Source organism: Telmatherina bonti (assembly GCF_933228915.1).
Source record: "Telmatherina bonti genome assembly, chromosome: 24".
Classification (NCBI taxonomy): Eukaryota; Metazoa; Chordata; class Actinopteri; order Atheriniformes; family Telmatherinidae; genus Telmatherina; species Telmatherina bonti.
In genome coordinates, this window is record NC_136633.1 from 18,961,552 (window position 1) to 18,981,435 (window position 19,884).

General features: G+C 43.8%; 1 protein-coding gene across 4 annotated transcripts in view; it reads left to right on the forward strand.

Annotated features, from left to right (window-relative positions):
* Window positions 1-19,884, forward strand: part of dmd (dystrophin) — a 243,822-nt gene that overhangs the window by 104,635 nt on the left and 119,303 nt on the right. For 3 of the 4 annotated variants that reach the window (XM_079264012.1, XM_079264016.1, XM_079264013.1), the window contains exons 8-10: window positions 3,221-3,339; window positions 6,289-6,485; window positions 18,741-18,869. In XM_079264012.1, coding sequence (XP_079120138.1) covers window positions 3,221-3,339; window positions 6,289-6,485; window positions 18,741-18,869 — 445 coding nt within the window. The remainder of the gene's footprint in view (window positions 1-3,220; window positions 3,340-6,288; window positions 6,486-18,740; window positions 18,870-19,884) is intronic. The other variant, XM_079264014.1, reaches the window with a different exon arrangement.

Below are 19,884 nucleotides of genomic sequence, written 5' to 3' on the forward strand. Positions count from 1 at the left end.
CTTTAACTTCCTCTGACTCCATTTCAAATATTACTCCTTTGAAGTCTGTATTTGGCCTTTCAAATTGGTGTGAAAAAAAATCTTTTTTCATGATCTGTCAAGATTGTTGCAGTGTAAAATGTGTCCACCAGGGGGCAGAAGACAAGTATCTGATTGTGTTAACAGGGTTTTGAGTAAAGTTTAAATGATGTGAAACGTAAAAAAATTGTTTCAAAATATGAGAAATGTTGTATTGAGAAAATAAACCCTTAATTTTTTCCAAGTATATGGATTTTATATGAGCTGCAAATATCATCGTGCTAATATGGCTTTTATTCATTCATTCATTTTCCGAACCGCTTATTCCAATTCAGGGTTGCGGGGAAGCTGGAGCCTATCCCAGCCGGCTTTGGGCGACAGGCAGGGTACACCCTGGACAGCTCGCCAGTCCATCGCAGGGCCACACACAGAGAGACTAACAACCACACTCACACTCACTCCTAGGGGCAATTTAGAGTGACCAATTAACCTATCATGTTAAATGTGTTTGGATGGTGGGAGGAAGCCGGAGTACCCGGAGAGAACCCACGCATACACGGGGAGAACATGCAAACTCCACACAGAAAGGCCACAGACCAAACCAGCCAAGGATCGAACCAGTGACCTTCTTGCTGTGAGGCCACAGTGCTAACCACTGCGCCACCGTGCAGCCCAATATGGCTTTTATTTGATGTTAATTTTTTTATTTTGCTTTGTTTTAACTTTTGCTGGTCACGTTAAGGTGTTATCAATGTTTTAATTCATCTAATAGTTAACACTGTTAATTATTTTATACTACATTGGCACTTGTGTTTTATGTGCCCATGGGTTTTTTTTCCCAAAGTTCTGGCTGACAGGCTCTGAACACACGCAGTTGCAAATACATGAAGTTTTGTTTTGCTTTTGTTTATTATAAACTAAATGCAGTTTATCCTGCTTGATATGAGTTTTAGAGGCAGAATAGAAAAGACAGACATTTTTGGACAGTGTTTTGCAAGCGGTACACACAGATTTGGCCTTTTTCTGTCTGGTTGGGTGAGTCTTGGTCTCAGCAGAATGAAACTTTTTCTAGACATGTTGAATGTACAGAGGGAAAAACACTAGTGAACTCATTGAACATCAAATGGGTGTGGTTAGATGTCAAATGGGCATGGTTAGAGTTAGGGTTAGAGTAAATCCCATAAAATGTTGAGGAGGCGGGTTTGGACGTCCAACTCCGCCAATATCCAGCCCTGCCTCATTCTCCAAGCTGCAACCAAGACCTTCTCTAATTACCTACAATGAACAGTAGTAAACATTGATGTTCACTGGACGGGTCAGACCACAATGCATTGTAGGCAAGAGCTCTAAAGTGGGGCAAGTGACACAAACATCAAAGCCGGTTTAAAATAACCATAAAACATTCATTTCTATCTTTTTTACCGGATAGCCAGGCAACAAAGAAATAATAAAGTACAACATAAGACCGCATGTTAACCCCTCATTCCCCCAGATTAACGGAGGATGCAAGACATCCAGCTAAACATTAAGGCTAAGAATGCAAAGTCAGAGAATTTTTTCAGCAGACGAACCACTGGGATGAAGTTATTGTGCATGTAGTCATGCAGACACTTGCCGCTTGTCCTTATTGCATTTCTGATCCTGCTTTCTGTCAGTTCGCCTTATGGCTGGAAACGCATCAGCTGTTTCTTCTGCGTTCAGAAGGAAGCAGCTTCACGCCGTTATTACTTCACCCTGCTGACGGCTGTCCTTTCCTTCAGTAAAACTGTCATTTTACATTGAAATTAAATACTATAATACCTGAAATGATATTTCCTGAACTATTAAAGCAGTTGATCTACTGGTTACGTTTTCTTCACCTTTTTAAAGGAAAATCATATTTTGCCAGCAACAATGCGATCAGCCACAACACTTCATTAGTCCTGATTAAAAGTTACTTAGCAACAATAAGTTTTTACATGTGAAATCCAGAATTCCACTAATTACTTGTTTGTCTTGCTTAAGTCCAAACTTTTCAGTCTTGTGTCAGTGAATGAGAACAAAATCATCCTTCTCACGTAAATATGACAAATGTTACTGGAGCAGATATAATAGACAAAATCCTCCCTCCTACACACACAAACACGCTTTTATCTATTTATATTGAATTACATAAACCTGATTCAGCAGTATGAGATGAGTTTCAGCGTCCACCATCCATCTGCTTGTGTGGAGAAATAACCGTTTGGAACGGGTGTTTTTCTGGTGAAGTACGAAAAGCTGCCAACCATATGCAGCTTACATGTTTAATGAAGAAACTTTATTGGTAAAACACTAACGGAACACACAGGACATCAAGGGTTGTGCTCGGAAGTTTTATTCTCATGACTGAATGAATAAATGGAAAGTTAAGTTGATCAATAGGAAGATAAATTAACCCCCCACCCTCAACAATGCATAGAGTAATGTGTGAAGGACCTAACAAATATGAATGCTGTCGCTCTTGGTGCAGATTGCTTGTATTTTTGAAGAGATATGAGTAAACTATGTTTCCATGTGAGAAGGCTTTTTTTTTCCATAGGTTGCCACGGTAACACAATTTTTCCTATTAGAAAGATTTGACCAGTGTTTGGTCCCCCAACTTGTCACGAAGATTCCTCTGAATTTGGAGTCAATCACATGAATCCTTTCAGACTAGTTTGTTCAGATACAATGTGCATGAATGGGGGAAAAAATGGGCATAAACTCCATAACGGCAGATATCGCATTGCCATGGCAACAGGTGTTGGATTGACTGTTTTGCTTGACTTGGGGTGTTACACACATGTGCCAATTTTTGTTGTTCTACATCACAGTAGAATTTTAAGATCCAATTCATTGGGGGATGTTTTGGTGTCTAGGGGGCGCTATAGAGCCATTTTTGCAAAGGAGTCTATGTGGACCATAGAATATTGCTGTTTTCGCCGGGCTTGTGATGTTTGCCAAATTTCACAATTTCTCATGTGTTTTGGGGGTCAGATTTGAGCCTGATGCGCTGACGATAATAAGAATATTTGGCAAACAAAAGGGTCTTTACGTCGTGCAGCTCGGACCCTGATGACGGATGATCTGAACTCCTGAAGTCAGATGTTTTTAGGAAACAAATCATACAGCCTGAATCAAACCTGTGGTGCTGTGTACGTTGAGATTCACTGATCCGTGACATTTGCTTTCACTTCACCAGACCGGAGCTGTTTGACTGGAGCTCGGTGGAGAAGAAGCCTTCAGCCATCGAAAGGCTGGAGCATGCCTTCAGCCAGGCGGAGCAGCATCTGGGGATAGACAGACTGCTGGACCCTGAGGGTAAATAACACCCAGCAAACACATCAATAACTGCCCAGCACAGCAGAGCACAACACAAACCCTGCAACCAGTTGCTTTAATTGCTCCATACTGGAAATGATTGGTCACGCTGGCATCAAGCCTCTCTGCAGAGGTTCACACTACTTTGCAGGCAGAAGCTGATGGTCAGGGTAAGATATCTGTGTGGTGTTTCTGTCCAGTGTTCCCAGCGCTCCTCAGAGTCAAACTGGGTCACCTTTACCTTCAGCTGCTTTCCTCTCTGCTTCTGGTGACCGCGGGAAAACCTGCTGGACTGTCAGGCGGCCTGATGAGAAACACTGGTTAGATCTGCAGAAGAAGCATTTAAGGAGCAGAAAGGGAAACATGAATGGAATATAATGAAATAATAATGGCAAAATATTTGTTCACCAAATGAAATAATATGAAACAGCTTCAGTAAAACGAAACACTCTGCCAGTGCCGACTGATGCTGTTCATGTTTCTCTCATACGTTTATGATCTGAGCAGCTTAAGCTAAAAGGTTATTAATGTTAGCAGGGAGTAATAATGTATACTAGTGTGGAAATTATGGTGCAAATCTAAAAAATACAAAAATCTGAAAATAACTAAATAAACACACAAAGCAACTGGGCATGATGATGGGGTCATTTTTTGTTGCGTCTGAAGGGGACTGTGAGTTGACGATTTAGAGACGATTTAGAGACGATTTAGAGACGTAGACCTGAATGTAGACCAGTTCAGATCCAGGTTTAAACATTTATTTCTCTGTGCATGAATCTGCATCGTATCTCTTACTTGAGGCTGCTGGTCCGAGTCCGGTCCTCGGATTCTGCTGTTCTGTAACTTTTCGCTACATCCCTTCATTAGCAGGCTTCTGTAGAGTCGAATGACATGCAGATGATGGAATTCAGCCACTTGACGAAGTACATCGTCATGGAAACCCAGCTCCTCAGGAAAACTCCTGGCCGAGCTTTATGTAACTCAACCAAAGATGTACCGACACAAACGTGTTTCTGAGCGCGCTCACTTCAGACTGGCCTCATCACAATTCTGTTTGTTTCCCATGTTTTCCTCTTTCCTTGCTCTGCTGTGCAGCTCATCTCCGGCCCACTCTTCCTCCTTCCTCTTCTCTTTTGTGCCTGTCATGGTGTTCTGTGATGCGTCTTCAATACGTTTGCTGTGGGCTGACTGGCCACATCACAGCCTCCTCACCGTCGTTCCTTAAATCACCGCTCAGACTGGATTCATCTGTAAGATTGAGGGCAGACACGCTGACTTGTGCACAGGGAGAGACCGAGCAGTCTGAACAATGGCCTGCAGTCATTCAGGCAAAAAGAAAAAAGGGTTTTTCTCTGTTTGCAGTTGAAGACAGTGTAATTTATGCAGCCTGCAGGAGAGAGCATCATATTGTGTGTGTGTGTGTGTGTGTGTGCCAACATGCATGCAGTGTATAAAACGTAACACAAAAAGTCAGTTAAATGGTGTTTGGTGGATTTGGTGGATTTTTTTATATTTGGTGATTATTGTCCCCATGAAAAACAGATTTGGTTTGTTTTTCATGGGGACAACCCACAGCTTCATGCTGAAGGACGGGGGGAGGGAGGGGTGTGTACAGTAGGGGAGCTAGTAGGAGATTAATGTGGGTGGAAGTTGGTCTTTTACCAGCCTTTTAAAACACGGCAATCATGGCGATGAGTGGTGCAGCGGCTATCCTTGTGCCCGGTGATTATTGGCTTCTTTGGCACTGGAATGACGGCAGAGGTTCTAAAACATGTTGGTTCCACAGCATGCAGGGAGAAGCTGAAGATGTCAGCCAGAACCCAGGGTAGTTGGTCTCCATAGGCCCTTACTGGTATTTAACAGGATCCAGTAAGTAAGTAAGTGGAAAGATTTAGAGGACTGGTTACCTTCCTGAGATGCTCCTTATTGATGCACCAGTAAGCACCATGAGCTCCAGTTCACAGCTGGTTTTATTTGATACAAAGGCCTTTACACACCAAGGTCAATGCAAATAAATGACAGGAAATTGTCATTTTTAGTTTCTGCACATCAAATGATGCAAAATTGAAAAAAAAAAAAACTATGAAGTGGCAGGAAAAAAAAAGGGATTCCACATCAAGCGACGGTGGCTGATGCTGCTGTTCTAGAACGGAAAGGAGAACTTGTTTAGTCCAGGATCTGAAGCTGGACCACGGCCGCTCCAGGACAGACATTAGGAAGTCTACAGACAATCCGAGGATCTGCTTCAGTGGCTAGCTGCTAGCTTGAAGAAGCAGAGAAAAGTAAGATGATAACATACTCGGCATTGGTTGCCATGGTTATATGGTGACACTTGCAACATGCGCTGGTCAACACGCCTTCTCTGATTGGTCCAATGTATGTCTGTCAGATGCCAATATTAAAAAACAATAACCTCCTTTGTTTAAAAAAAACCGTGAGAACAAAATGTCCTCAGCAGTGGGACTGGGGACATCTGGGAGCTTCTAGCATGGTTCCAAGAGGTATTGTGTGATTGGTTGGACCACGTCAGGGGGGGCGTGGTTACCACGGAAAAGCATTAACCGTATAGTTGTCGCTTCCACAGTTTTGCAGATGCCGTCTGAACACGTAGTTTTCATAAACAGCTGATCAGGTGGTAAGATAGTATGAAAATGTGTCAAACACATGTAACATTTAAAGACATGGGTCCCGTCAGCTGCACAACCCCACCTTACTACATACGAAGTTTCTTATTAAATATGAAATAGCTGTGTCCGTGTCATATTCCATGGAGTCCACATAGTAACTGTGTCATAGTCCACAGAGCTTCTCATGGAGAATGAGCTGACTGAATCAAAACCAACTTTTATCTTGTTCTTTTGACCCCGAGAACAAAGTTGTGGCTTCATGTGGAGTTTGCAACAAGCTTTAGTCCTCAACAAACTGTCTCTCTTCTACTCTGCTCTGCAGATGTGGCCGTTTCCCATCCTGACAAGAAGAGCATCATCATGTACGTTACGTCACTCTTCCAGGTGCTTCCCCAAATCGTTTCCATGGAAGCCATTCAGGAAGTGGAGACGCTGCCCGCAGCGACAGCCGCCAACTTTAACCGAGTCACAACGGAGGAGCACTACCAGATCCAGACCCAGCAGCGTTTCTCTCAGCAGGTTGGAAACACAGAACTCCCACTTTACAGCGAGTAGTCTCAACGTCGGTTATTCTTGATGTGTTTGTGCATCCAAAACGTTTGTTTGCTGATAAAAAAGTTTGTCTGTGTTAGATACAGAGACAGACTTTTAGAGAAATCATACCTCCTCATCATCGTGTTCCGTCCCAGTGATCTTTGTTGGTGTTGTCACGTATCTTCAGCACTTCTAAGCTGTGTGGGTCCCCCTCCTCTCTTATTGCACTAATCCTTGGGAGCTTGGAACTACTTCTCACAGCTTTTGGCTTCTTTTCTGCTGGAGGTGGGCAGCAATGCTTGCCCACTCCAAGGGATTACTGGTGTCAGGCTGAAGCTGTAACTTATCTGCATTATTCAGTGGTCCAATAAACGAAGCAGGGATTTCTCCTGGATCATTCAGACTGAATTCCTCACTCTTTTTGTTCTTTAAGTTTCACAAAAAATTGTCTTTTGTTCAAACGCAGATTCAAATGCAGATTCTTTGCATTCTGTTCTTGGACCAGTTTAGGAGAGGCCAGGACTCTCAAAATTATATTCCAGGATGTTTTTAAGTCTTTACACAGATGAGATTTTTTCATTCATACAGTTATCCATCTACTCAACGAGTCGTAACCGATTGTGAAGCGGCTGGGATTAGAATCCGCACCTCTAAATTTGAGACCATGGTCCTCAGCTGGAAATTGGTGTCTTCTCTGGGTCCCAGTGAGGTCCTGCCTCCAGTCGAGGAGTTTAAATGTCTCAGGGTCTTGTTTACAAGTGAGGGAAGGATGATCAGTGCGGCGTCTGCAGTAATGTGGACTCTGCACTGATCTGTTGTGGTGAAGAAGAAGCTGAGCCAGAAGGCGAAGCTCTCGATTTACCAGTCCATCTATGTTCCTACTCTCACCTATGGTCATGAGCTGTGGGTCATGACCAAAAGAACGAGATGGCGTATACAGGCGACTGAAATGAGTTGAAATGAGCGGATTCTAAGGTGAGGAGCTTGGTCATCCGGGAGGAGCTCAGAGTAGAGCCACTGCTTCTCCACATCGAGATGAGCCAGTTGAGGTGACTCGGGCATCTGGTTAGGATGCCTCCCTAGTGAGGTGTTCTAGGCACATTCCTGCAGGGGAGACCCAGGACACGCTGGTGGGATTGTATCTCTCTCGGCTGGCCTGGAAATGCCTTGGGACCCCCCCCGCAGAGTTGGGAAATGTGGCTGGGAAGAGGGAAGTCTGGGCTACCCTGCTTAAGCTTCTGCCCCACAACCCAACCCCGGATAGGCGGTAGAAGATGGATGGATGGACGATTATATATCTGTTGGATGGGAATATTAAGAAAAATCTACCTCAGTTGTAAAAAAAAATAATAAAACTCACAAAATTGCTGGATGGAATTCTTTTTACTGATGTGAATGTTCACATTGATTTGACCTTGACTTAATAGAAATATTACCATGGGAATTATTTTGATGAAATATTTGAAGTAGACGTGTCAGGGTCTTGGTACAATTAATAGTTGTCTTGGTGTTTTAGTTGTTCAAAACAAATCTTTCTGCTGGAGTTTGACAACAGGCCATCTCATTCACCAACCATTTTAAGTCTTTTATGAGAATCATGTCGTTTACCGATGTTTTCATATCTTTGTTTCTAGGTGGGAAATACTCCACTTTTACAAACATCTGAATTCTGACGTGATTAAACAAAGTAAATTTTTTTCCCTTGTGTTCAGCTCATTCATATACAAGAAGAAACAGAACTTCTTAAAAAACTTTGTCATTTACAATTTAGTTATTCTGGAAAAAAAATGTAAAATACTGCAAATTGTGTCCTAAAATCATACATTCCATCTGGGAAAATCACATTATACCTCAAGACCAATTTAATTATATTCTGGTCTTCCTAAAAGCATCGATGCAATGAATGGCACACGTATGCAATAAACCAGATCTCTTCCCTCAACCTCAGTAGCATCGTTCCAGAAACGTCAGCTGAGACTCCAGATCCACCTGCTGGATGTGGGGTCCTGCTTCCCATCAGGAGGCAACTCTGTAAGCACACACCTTAGCAAGCTGACAAATGAATTACTGATGCGTCAGGAATAGTTTCATTCAGAACTAAAGGTTATCGTCCAATATCACTAATGAACGTAGATCTTAAAATAATCAGTAAAGTGCTTGCTACAAGACTAGAAAAAATAACTCCACTTATCATACATCCTGATCAAACAGGATTTATCAAGGGACGACATTCCACCACTAATACGCGCAGACTAATAAATCTAATTGATTATGCCACCATACATAACCTGGAAACTACAATAATCTCTCTAGATGCTGAAAAAGCATCTGACAGGGTGAACTGGAAATTCTTATTTGCAACATTAAGAAAATTCGGGTTTGGCTCATCGTTTATCGACTGGATAAAGATACTGTATAGCAATCCAAATGCATGCGTCAGGACAAATGATCAAACTTCTCACAGCTTCAGATTGCAGAGAGGCACCAGACAAGGCTGTCCACTCTCCCCCTCACTTTTTGCAATCTTTATTGAACCCTTAGCAGCTAGCATTAGACAAAACAAAGACATTAAAGGCATTAACTGTAGAAATATGGAGCATAAGACCAGTCTTTATGCTGATGATGTATTACTTTTCCTTCAAAATTCACAATCATCCATCTGTCAGACAATCGCACTCATCAATAAATTCTCATCAATTTCTGAATATTCCATTAATTGGTCTAAAACCACCGTTCTACCCATCAACTGTTCCTTCCATAATACTCCTGACACTGCTTTACAGTCAGGAGATATTAGATACTTGGGAATAAACATCTCACCCAGACTGTCAGACCTTATAAAGCTAAATTATGTCCCTCTACTAAAAACAATTGAGGACGATCTCACACGGTGGAAATCTTTACCCATATCACTAATGGGAAGAGTTGCAACTATAAAAATGATGATTCTACCTAAAATCAATTATCTGTTTTCAATGATCCCCATTAAACCTCCCTCCACCTGGTTTAAATCGCTGGACTCTAATGTTACTAGATTTCTCTGGAAAGACAAACCACCACGGATTAGTCTAAAAACACTCCAGAAGACTAAAGATAGCGGTGGCTTAGACTTGCCTAATTTCCAAAATTACTTTATAAGCAATAGACTACAATACATCTCTAAATGGCTTAAACCTAGCTATCTAGATGAACCATGGCTTAATATAGAAGAAGCTATGTGTGAGGATATGGCAATTTCAGACCTGCCATTTATCAGCACAGCTGTCAAACGCCAAAAATGCTTTAAAAGCATTAATATCAGCTCCTCACTAATGGCCTGGTGGGAATTTCTTAAACTAACCAAATCCTTGCTTATTCCATGCAAACTTACACCTATTTGGAACAATCCCGACATCCAGCAAAACCGGAAAATGATAAACTTCCCTCAGTGGAAGAATAAAGGAATAAAACAGTTAGAACATTTAATAGAAAATGGGAACTTTCTCCCTTTTGATACAATTACTTCACGATATGAAATCAGCAGCACAAAATTCTTAGAATACCACCAACTTAAATCTATTATAGGTAAGAAATACACCCCTGATCAATTAAACTTGCAGCTACCTATCAGGGCTGCAGAATTCTTAAATCTCAATGCCCCGAAACTGTTATCCAAAATATATAGATTACTATCAAAGCTAGACGATTCCATATGTCTCCCAACTTCTAAATGGGAAGCAGACTTATCCAGTAACTTTGACCAAAATGAATGGTCACAAATCTGTTCAAATACATTTACAATGACTAAGAATTCAAACATGCAACTAATACAATTTAAAATTCTGCATAGAACTCATTATACAGGACACAGGATGTTCAGGATGGGTCTGTCACAATCAAACATCTGTCCACACTGCACTGGCAACACGACTGACAGCTACTACCATGCTTTGTGGTCTTGCCCACCTGTCCAGGAATTCTGGTTTCAGGTATGTAAAGATCTGTCAAATTGCTTCAAATGTAACATCCCTACAAACCCCAAACTGGGCCTACTGGGTTACTTGGGTGAAATTAACATAGAATTTAATTCTGCAAACTTAATCCTCACCAGTTTATGTATTGCAAAGAAAACTATCCTTCTAAACTGGAAAAGCAAACAAAGTCTGTGTATCCAGCAGTTCAGAAATCTCTTATTAGATCACATCAGTGTCGAGATGATGTCTGCCTCCTCAAGAGATCAGTCAGCTGAACTTTATTCCCTCTGGTCCCCTGTGATCAGCTCCATCACTTAGTATGGGGGGAGAATGTGACCTTATTGCGCTCGGGGTTGGTGGCCGGTTGGGGTTCTCTGGGGGCTGTGGGTCTGTGGTGGGCTCCTGGGGGGGGGATTTTGACTGCTCCATTGCTGGAGTGGCTAGGTTTCTAGCCCTACTGTGGACCTGGATGGGCCAGCGGCTGGAGTTGTCGCGCAGCGGCGGGGCGAGGTCGCTGGCGGGGGATGGGTTGGCGGGCGTGACTCCGTAACGGGCGCCTGTGCCGCCGTGGGGTGGGCTGGGCGGGGTCCCGGGCTCCGGTGCCCGGGGTTGTCCCCTGTCTCTTGGGGGTGGGGGGTCGGCTTGTGCCGGGGGGGGGCTGGGCTGACCTGGACCTGCCGCTGCGGCGGCGGGCAGGTACGTGCTCTGGTGCCTGGTTGCGAACCTGGGACTTGTTGAGTGGGGGGTGTTTGATAGTGTGGATGGGATGTGAGTGTGTATGGAGGGATGTGTGTAGGGGGTGTGCGTTGAGGACTGGTGGCGGTACATAGGTATGTGGATGTGTGTGGGTGGGGAAGTGTGATGATGCGTGTGTGGGGGGGGTGTCGTGGTGTCTGTGGGGGGGGGGTAGTGCCGTGTGTGTAGGGGAGTGGGGTGATGCGTGTATGTGGGGAGTGGCGGTGGTGCATGTATACGGGTGTGTGTGGGGGGGGGGGGGGGGGAGGAGGGGGGAGGGGGGGCGTGCTGTCTGTGTGTGTGTGGGGGGGGGGGGGCAGGGGTGTATGTATGGGGGAGTGGGTGGTGCATGTGTGTGGTAGGTTGGTGGATAAGTGTAGATATGATGGATGGGAGTGGGGGAGATTTGGATGTGACGTGGGGGTCAGGAGGATGGTTTTAAGGGTGGGCTGAACGGGTGGCTGGGTGGACCTGAATGTGTCTGGAAGTGTGTGTGTGTGTGTGGCTGTAGGTGTGTGCTGAGACAGTGGGAAGTGCCGATGTGTGGACAAGGGGGGACTTCATGTCCCCAGGTGGGGGTGTCCTCTGTGAGTGAGGGGGCGGTGGACAATCGGTCTGGGATTCCCCTTCTGCCGCCCCGCCTCCTCTTTGTCCTCGTGCCCCCCGTTCTGCATGTGGTGAGTTGGTCCCCTCTTGGGTCGGTGATGACTCTCTGGTTAGAGTCGCCGAAGGCTCTGGTTACGGGGATGGCTGTCCCCGGCTTGTCCTGGTCCTTGGGGGGCCCTGGGAGTAGGGGGCATGCCCAGTGCTGCGGGCGGCTCACCTTCTGGAGGAAAGCTCACTTTCCTCCAGACTTAAATCCCTCAACCCCTCTTCCTCCCCGCTCCCCATCACACACAGGCAGGGTATTGGGAGGTGTGCACGTGGCGCTGGGTGGTGAGAAAGGCCATCAAGGTGGTCTTGATCGCTGCACCCAGCCTCGGCTCACCTCCCAGTTTTAATTACACTTAGACATCAAACACCAAAACACTGACGACTCACATGATTAGGGGGAAGAGCATGCGGTGTATGGTGGGCGGGGCTGCTTAGGTGGTCCCTCTCCCAACACCGCGTGGCACTTCCCTCAGTTTTAATTGCAACTAATACATACTTCACAATCAGTCATAAGCGGGGGGAGGCAGGGACGATAGGGTCTTCTCATGTCCCTGCTCTCGGGGCTTTACTGGGGGGGGGTACGGGTGGGGGAAGAGTGCCGTCCATTAGGCCTAAGTCTGGGCTGGCCTGGCTGTAGGAGGGTTGTCGCCGGCCCTGGGGGGGTGCTGGGTCGGCTGCATCTGTGGGGTGGTGGGGGGGACGCTGGGAGTGGTGGGCGGTAATTATGGGGGCCCTGATCGGGGCCATCCTGTCCTCTGCCCCCTCTGAGGTATCTCACATGGGACATGATGGAGGGGTGAGGTGAGGATGTGTGGGAGTGGGTGTATGGGGTTACAGATGGATGGTGGGATGGCTGGGGGGGGGATTAGGGTTGGGGATATAGGTGGGTAGGGGATAGGGATGTGTGAGGATGAGTAGATGTGTGTGTGGAGGGGTATGTTGGCGCGTGGGTTGTATTGGGGTGTGCCTGTGTTGGAGGAGTGAGGGTGTGTGTGTGTGTGTGTGTGTGTGTGTGTGTGTGTGTGTGTGTGTGTGTGTGTGTGTGTGTGTGTGTGTGTGTGTGTGTGTGTGTGTGTGTGTAGGGGGGGTGTATATGCGGAATGGGATGTGTGAGTGAGGGTGAAGTTTGGAGGGGGGCTATGGGTGGTGGAGGGGTGTTTGGTGAGGCATGTGTGGTTGGGTAGAAGTAGAGGGATGGGGTGGCGGGGTGTGAGCGTGTGTGGGGGGGGGTGAGCGTGTGTGGGGGCGATTGGGGTTCGTGTGACTTGGTATGGGTGAGTGAGTAGAGGTGGGGTGGGGTTGTATATGTGATGGATGATGTGCATGGATTGCAGAGGGTTGTGTGGATGGGGGTTGAGAGGGGAGTGCGTGTTTGGGGGGGGGGGGGGGGTATGCATGTATATGTGTGAGGGGAGTGCGTGTTGGGGGGGGGGGGGGGGGGGGGGGGGGTGGTATGCATGTATATGTGTGTGTGGTTTGGGGGGGGGGGGGGGGGTGTCCTGTACCCGGGGGCGCGGCTGGTGCGCTGGGGTGCGACCTGGCTGCCGCTGGGTGGCGGTCTGGGGATCCTGGTCCTCCGTCGGTGTGGGCTGTGCCCTCTGCCTGCGGGGGCGGGGGGCTGCTCACGGGCTCTTGGGGCCCTGGGGCCTGCGCTCTGTCTGCCCTAGGTGGCCGGTGCCCGGCGGGATCGGCCCTTGCCGGCCTGGGCCTGCTGGGGCCTGTTCCCCCTGACTGCAGGGGACTCTGGTTGGGCACCTCCTTCGCCACCTCCTGGGCAGATGCATGGCTGGCTCTGGAGTGGGGGGGTTGGGATCTGTACCTGGGGGTGACTGTCGGTTGCCCGGGTCTCTGGGTTCTCCTGGCCTTCCTCTAGCTGTAGGCAGGCGGGGTCACATTGGCATGATCACTCTTCTCTAAACACGTTCCACTCTGAATGTTCTGCATGAATGTTCTGCATGTGTCACAGTCACTGAGTCATCCAGCAAGTTTATTCACTAACAGCAGGTACCTCTCTTTCTGTCTTTTTGACTTAACTTGCTAGTTTCTGGTCCTCATGATTGTCAACGGTTTTGTTCTCCACGAATCTAGAGTTGGCTTGTGTGGGTGTATACATTTATGTGTGTGGGTGGGTATGTGTGTGTACTTATGTGTATGTGTATGTGTATGTATGTATGTGTATGGATATGTATATATGTATGCATATGTGTGAGTGTATGTGTATGTGTGTGTATGTGTATGTGTATATGTATGTGTATGTATGTGAGTATGTATATGTGTATATATGTATATATATATATATATATATATGTATATATGTGTGTGTATGTATGTGTATATGTATGTATGTATATCTATCTTTATGTATGCATGTATGTGTACATGTGTGTGTATGCATGTGTATGTATGTGTATATGTATGTATGTATGTATATATGTATATATATAATGTATGTGCGAGTGTATATACATATATATGTAGGTGGGTATGTATGTGCATATACATGTATGCATTGATCTCTTTCTTTTGTTTTTTTTTTGTTTTTTTATGTTCTCTTTTCTGTTCTCTTTCTGCCCCTTTCCTGTCCTTTCCGGTCGGGTCCAGCAGCATAAACTCTGTAATACAAGCTATTATCCAAAACAAATTGAAAAATAAAATAAGAATCAAGAAATACAAGGGGATCATTACATCTACAAAAGTTCCCCTTGGCAAAATAAATTTGCTCAGCAGAACACAGCATCCAGAACATCAGTCTGCTTGCTTAAATGCTGGACAAGACAAAAAAAAAAAAGAACTAAAGGTTATATCCTTAACTGTCTAGTAACACTACTAACCAACCTTCAGGGATGGATGATGCCAAATGTTTCCTGTTGATGCGATTCCATTAGTTTTGTGGGGTATGAATTAAAATCTGAAAGAAATGCTTTTAAAATAATAAAACATGATACTGATGAGTAAATTAAACAAAAACAAGTTTAATCATATTAAAATAAAAACAACTGCAGATTATGAGATGATTCACATTTATTAAATAGAAAATGAAGGAAATTTATGTCAAAATATGATAAATAAGATGTGATAAATACATAACAGAATGTTCAAAAACCTCCATGGAACCAGTAAAATATCAAAACAAAACCTCTATATCGCTAACAGCATCATCATGACATCTGATTGGCTGCCATGATCATATGACTCAGAAGGAAAACACGGTCTTTGGGCTTCACACACAATTTATCCCCTAAATCTCTGAAGTGAAAACAAAAGGCATGTTTAGTATCAGCAGAGTGGTATCTCGAAATCTCAATACTCAAAAAAAGTCGATATTTTGAATGGCTGATATCAAAGTATCAAATGCAGAGTATTGGTTATGCAACTACTTTAAGTCTCACCTGAAAGTTTTATTTAATCAGATCTGCTCATTTCATCACAGCTGCATCTTCAAGGATACAGTTGTGTTTGGACAGACAAACCGTAGAAGGATGATCATTTAACGTAACATTTTATCCACAACACCACAAGTATGTTGGTCCTGATGCCTTCATGGACCAGACTTCACCCTGATGTCCAGGTTCAGAAGGAATTATTGACCCACTCACACATAATTCTGCTTTCAGATATTTAAATTTCAATGAATGATGTTTTTAACCAAATTATTACTTTAAGAATGAAGACAAACCGGTTTCACTGGACATTTTATTTATTTTTATTCATTCTTGTGGCATTCTGTTTATTTTAATCATTCTGTCTGTCTGCACACTGCCTTCAGTCTCATTACCTTATATGGTCATTTCCTGGCATTTACCTATAAATTAGGGCCAGCTGGCACTTCCCGATGGGTCATTAATGTAAAATCAAACACACAAACACTGTCATGGCCTGTGAACATATTCCTGAAGCAGATGGTGAATTTTATTTTGAAACTTCACATGAAGATGTTGGTGAATGAGGCCTGAAATCCAGACGTTAACTACAGGTTACATAAATTTTGGGACACATTCCATTTGAATGTATTTGGAATGTGTCCCAAAACTTATGATCATAGGATAAATGTGAACTCTTAGTTTATAAAGTTTAACTTAATAATGCATAAAAAAAAATAAAGAAAAATAAAGAGCTACATGTCCACCTGTAGCTTTACTCCTGTCAGTCCCATCTAACAAACTAAAGGTGGCGCTACTGAGCTGCTCGCATCCAGCTCCATGCTGTTGGAGGCAGCATGGCTGCACCACAACATTAAGTCATCGTTCCCCTGGAGCAAAACCACAGCGTTCAGCTGGGCCTGTTGGGAGGTGTTGGGAATGGCGTCTGGATGGGGATGGTGTGGATGCGGAAGGACTGGAGAGCATCTGCTTTGTGCTGCTGTTTGTATCCTCTACATCATGCATCTGTGTCTTTTCGTCTGTCTATCCGCATCCACAGCCTGGTTTCCATCCAAAGACACATTTACTAAACACAATCAGCAGAGATGGAAAAGCAATTCCTTCCAGTCAATGGCAGACCAGTGCGAAAAGTTCTGTTATATTATAGTTATTTGTTCATTAATGTTTAACTGGTTTATCACCCCAATGAACAAATAGAGATCAATAGATAGTCTAATTGTTCTGGGGATCAATGCAGTACAGGACACTTCTCTCTTGCCTTTGTGACCCAGCAGCTGATGCCATAGTTGACCAAACATCCATAGGAAAGTCTTTGAGCTTCTAAATGAAACACTTTCTGGAAGCTGATCTGCTTTAGACAAAAGCTGTACGGACTTTTATCAACACATGTAAATATTTCTGCTTTTTCTATGCCTTTTGCAGTTTAAGTAGCACAAAAGCAAATTTGTGTTTGGTAGATTTATTCTCTCAAATAAAACCAGTTAGTTTGTTATACTGGTTGGAAAGCCTGATTATTCTTCTAAACCAGTAGAACTGGTAAGGGCCCCAGCCAGCATGGGGCCCAAACGGGTTAGATGTGGGCTGCAGATAGGGGTCCCACGTTGGTTTTTCTGCTGTTTCCATGTTGACCTCACCTGTTTGCCCAAATTAGTTCCTAGTTGCTTCTGACGGGGTCTCAGCTGGGGCCCACATGGACTCCCCATCCCCACTTAGCCCACCTACAACCCTCATGGGGGCTCATGCCGCCCACATGGGCTTCACATGTGGGTCCATGTAGCTGAAACCACATGGGATCTACAGAGTTTGCCCAGTTCATGTGAGATAGCTCAAATTTGGCAAGGGAGACTTGGCCAAGGCAGCAGCCACACAGAGTTAAAACTATATAAAACAAATATAAAACAAACACTGAATTAAATACAGAATTGGATTAAATAAAATGCCAGAGATGACTTTTGAAGAAAAACATTGACATCCAATGCATTTCTCTGGATAATCTTGAAATCATTTATGGATATGAATGTTTTTAATTTAATAACCTTTTGGAGATTATTCCACGACCATGGTGCATGGTAAGAAAACGCTGTTTTGCCAAAGATTGTTTAAACCCGAGGAACATAGATAAGTGCAAAAAACTGATTGACAAAAAGTTACTGAGATATTCTGAAAGTTTCCCTCATAGAGCTTTATAGATAAACATATACCAATGTTGTAGTCTACAATAGTTAGAGATGTCCAACCAAGTAGGCCATACAGAATGCAATGATGAGTAAAAGATTTTGCATTAAGAATAAAACATAGAGAAGCATGATACTGAATCAAGGTCCCTCAAAGTGGAGCAAGCTGCATGCATGTACAGTAAGTCAACATAATCAATCACAGCCAGAAAGGTGGCTTCCACAAATTTTTTCTTTGCAGAGTGTAAAACATGATTTATTCCTGAAATAAAAACCAATCTCAATTTTGAGTTTCTTAATTAAATTAGAGATATGTACACTGAATGAAAGCTTTTCATCAGTCCATATTCCCAGATAGTTATAGGAAGACATCTGTTCAATTAGCTTTCCATTAGATGTTAAGATTTCTAGCTTGTCAGTATTTTTGATAACTTCTGACAAGATCATAAACTTTGTTTTCTGGGATTTAAAAATCAATTTTAGTTCATTCAAGACTTTCTCTAATGACTGAAATGCAGTTTGAAGTTTTTCAACCACCTGTGCTGCAGAGGGAGCAGATGTATAAATGATTGTATCATCAGCGTACCTGTGTACATTAGCTTGAATATCTTTACTTTAATCATTTATAAAAATAGAAAATAAAATGGGAGCTGAAATGCAAACCTGCAGCACACATTTAGTTTAATCAAAAATGTCTGATTTATGATGTAACTCACCAAGTTGGGCCCCAACTGAAACCTTGAAACCCATATGGACAATCACAGCTGAGACCACTGTGAAAGCTATGGACAAACCCCCTTCCCTGCAGCCACATTTAGCTCTTAAGGGCCACACATGGATGTGCTGGCTGGGGACGGAGCTTCTTTGGAATGAGTCACATGTTAAACTCCAGGCTGGAGGCCCCTGTAACATTCTGCTATCGGAGTTCACTCTTCAGTGTAGCACATTCCAGAGAAGCATCATCGTTACAGGTTCTACCTTGTAAAGGTGACTGATTCCAACCACGTAGAAAAAAAAGACAAACACATCCCTCTTCCTCTAAAACTGTCTGCTCTGACTCTTTGTACTACTTGTTCTGTTTGTAAAGTTGGCTGGAAACTGAGCTCACTTTGTTCATCTTCTCTCTTCTTCTTTGTTTCTATTTTGCGCCGTCACCTGCAACCTGTCACTCACCTCCTCCTTCTGTTTCTTCCTCTCGTGCACATGTTGCTTTTGGATGTTTGACGCTCTTGTTTTGCATTCTTCTGCCCATCTCCTCATCTTGCCTCTGTCCTTTCTCATCTCCCTGCCAACTCTTCCTCCCTTTTCTCTCTGCCATCCTCTACCTCTGTCTTTTCCTCTCAGATCACAGTGAATGTGGCTCAGGGGCGAGTGCAGAGCCCCTCTCCTCAGCCTCGTTATAAAAGCTATGCCTTCACCCAGGCTGCATATGTCAAGTCGCCAGAGCAAAAGAGGAGGCGTTTTACTGATCAGGTCCGTGTCTTGCCATGCTAACACTTTAAGCCAAACACATGTCTGCATGTTTTGGCTGAACACATGTTGTTTTGTCTGCCATTGTGTTTTTTCTGTGAAAAATGCCCACAACAAGTCAAAACATTTACTTTTCATTCTCATGCTCTGATTATTTGGTTTATTTTACACTGTAAAATGTAACGGTTAAAAATGTAGAAAAATTAAAAGTGCAAGACTTGTTAAGGTGGACATTTTTTACAGTGTCCATTAGCTGCATTATGTTTGATGTGTTTTTAATGAAAATGTTCATATTGAATGCAATATTGTTGAACTCCACCCTGGCAACGTGTTTGTCTTCCCTTTTACATTTTTAGTAAAACAGATGCCTTTTCTTTTACAGTTTAAGGGAACTCAAATTAATTTTATTTTCTATTAAATAACTTCACCAGTTTATCTCCTTATAAGTCCTGAAACATAACACACAGAATCCCTTACATCCCCTTAAACATAATGCTAATTCTGGGTGTTTATGTTCTGCTCTTGCTGAAAGTTTTGACCCTGCTGGTTACGGAATAAGAATGAAAACATAAAACTGAGGTCCTCCAGCTTGGGTGTTGACTTTGTTCTGCTTCTCCGTATCAGACACTGTCTTTGCAGAGATAATGTTCACATATTGTCCTACAATCTAAAACGGGTTTCCCAACATCATTGCATTGTTTTTTAGGGTAGCCCGAAACGTTTTTCATTTGTGCTGTGTGCCGTCTTTGTGTACTCTTCACCAGTAACACAAGTAAAACAAATCTCACAGATGTTCCCCGTAGTGAAGCTTTTTTCCACTGGTTTGGTTCGGTTCAGTTGGAACTGTCTCGCCATGATAGGCGGGGAATGTTTGTGCTTTCAGAGTAGACCAGACCTTACTATTAATGAGAACTTTCTTCTTATTTTCTTCTTAACATCGGAGAAATGAAACTACTGAACTCTTATGGGATGTTTATCTCTTGTAGTTCTTGTAGTCCCCCAACAAACAGGCTGCACT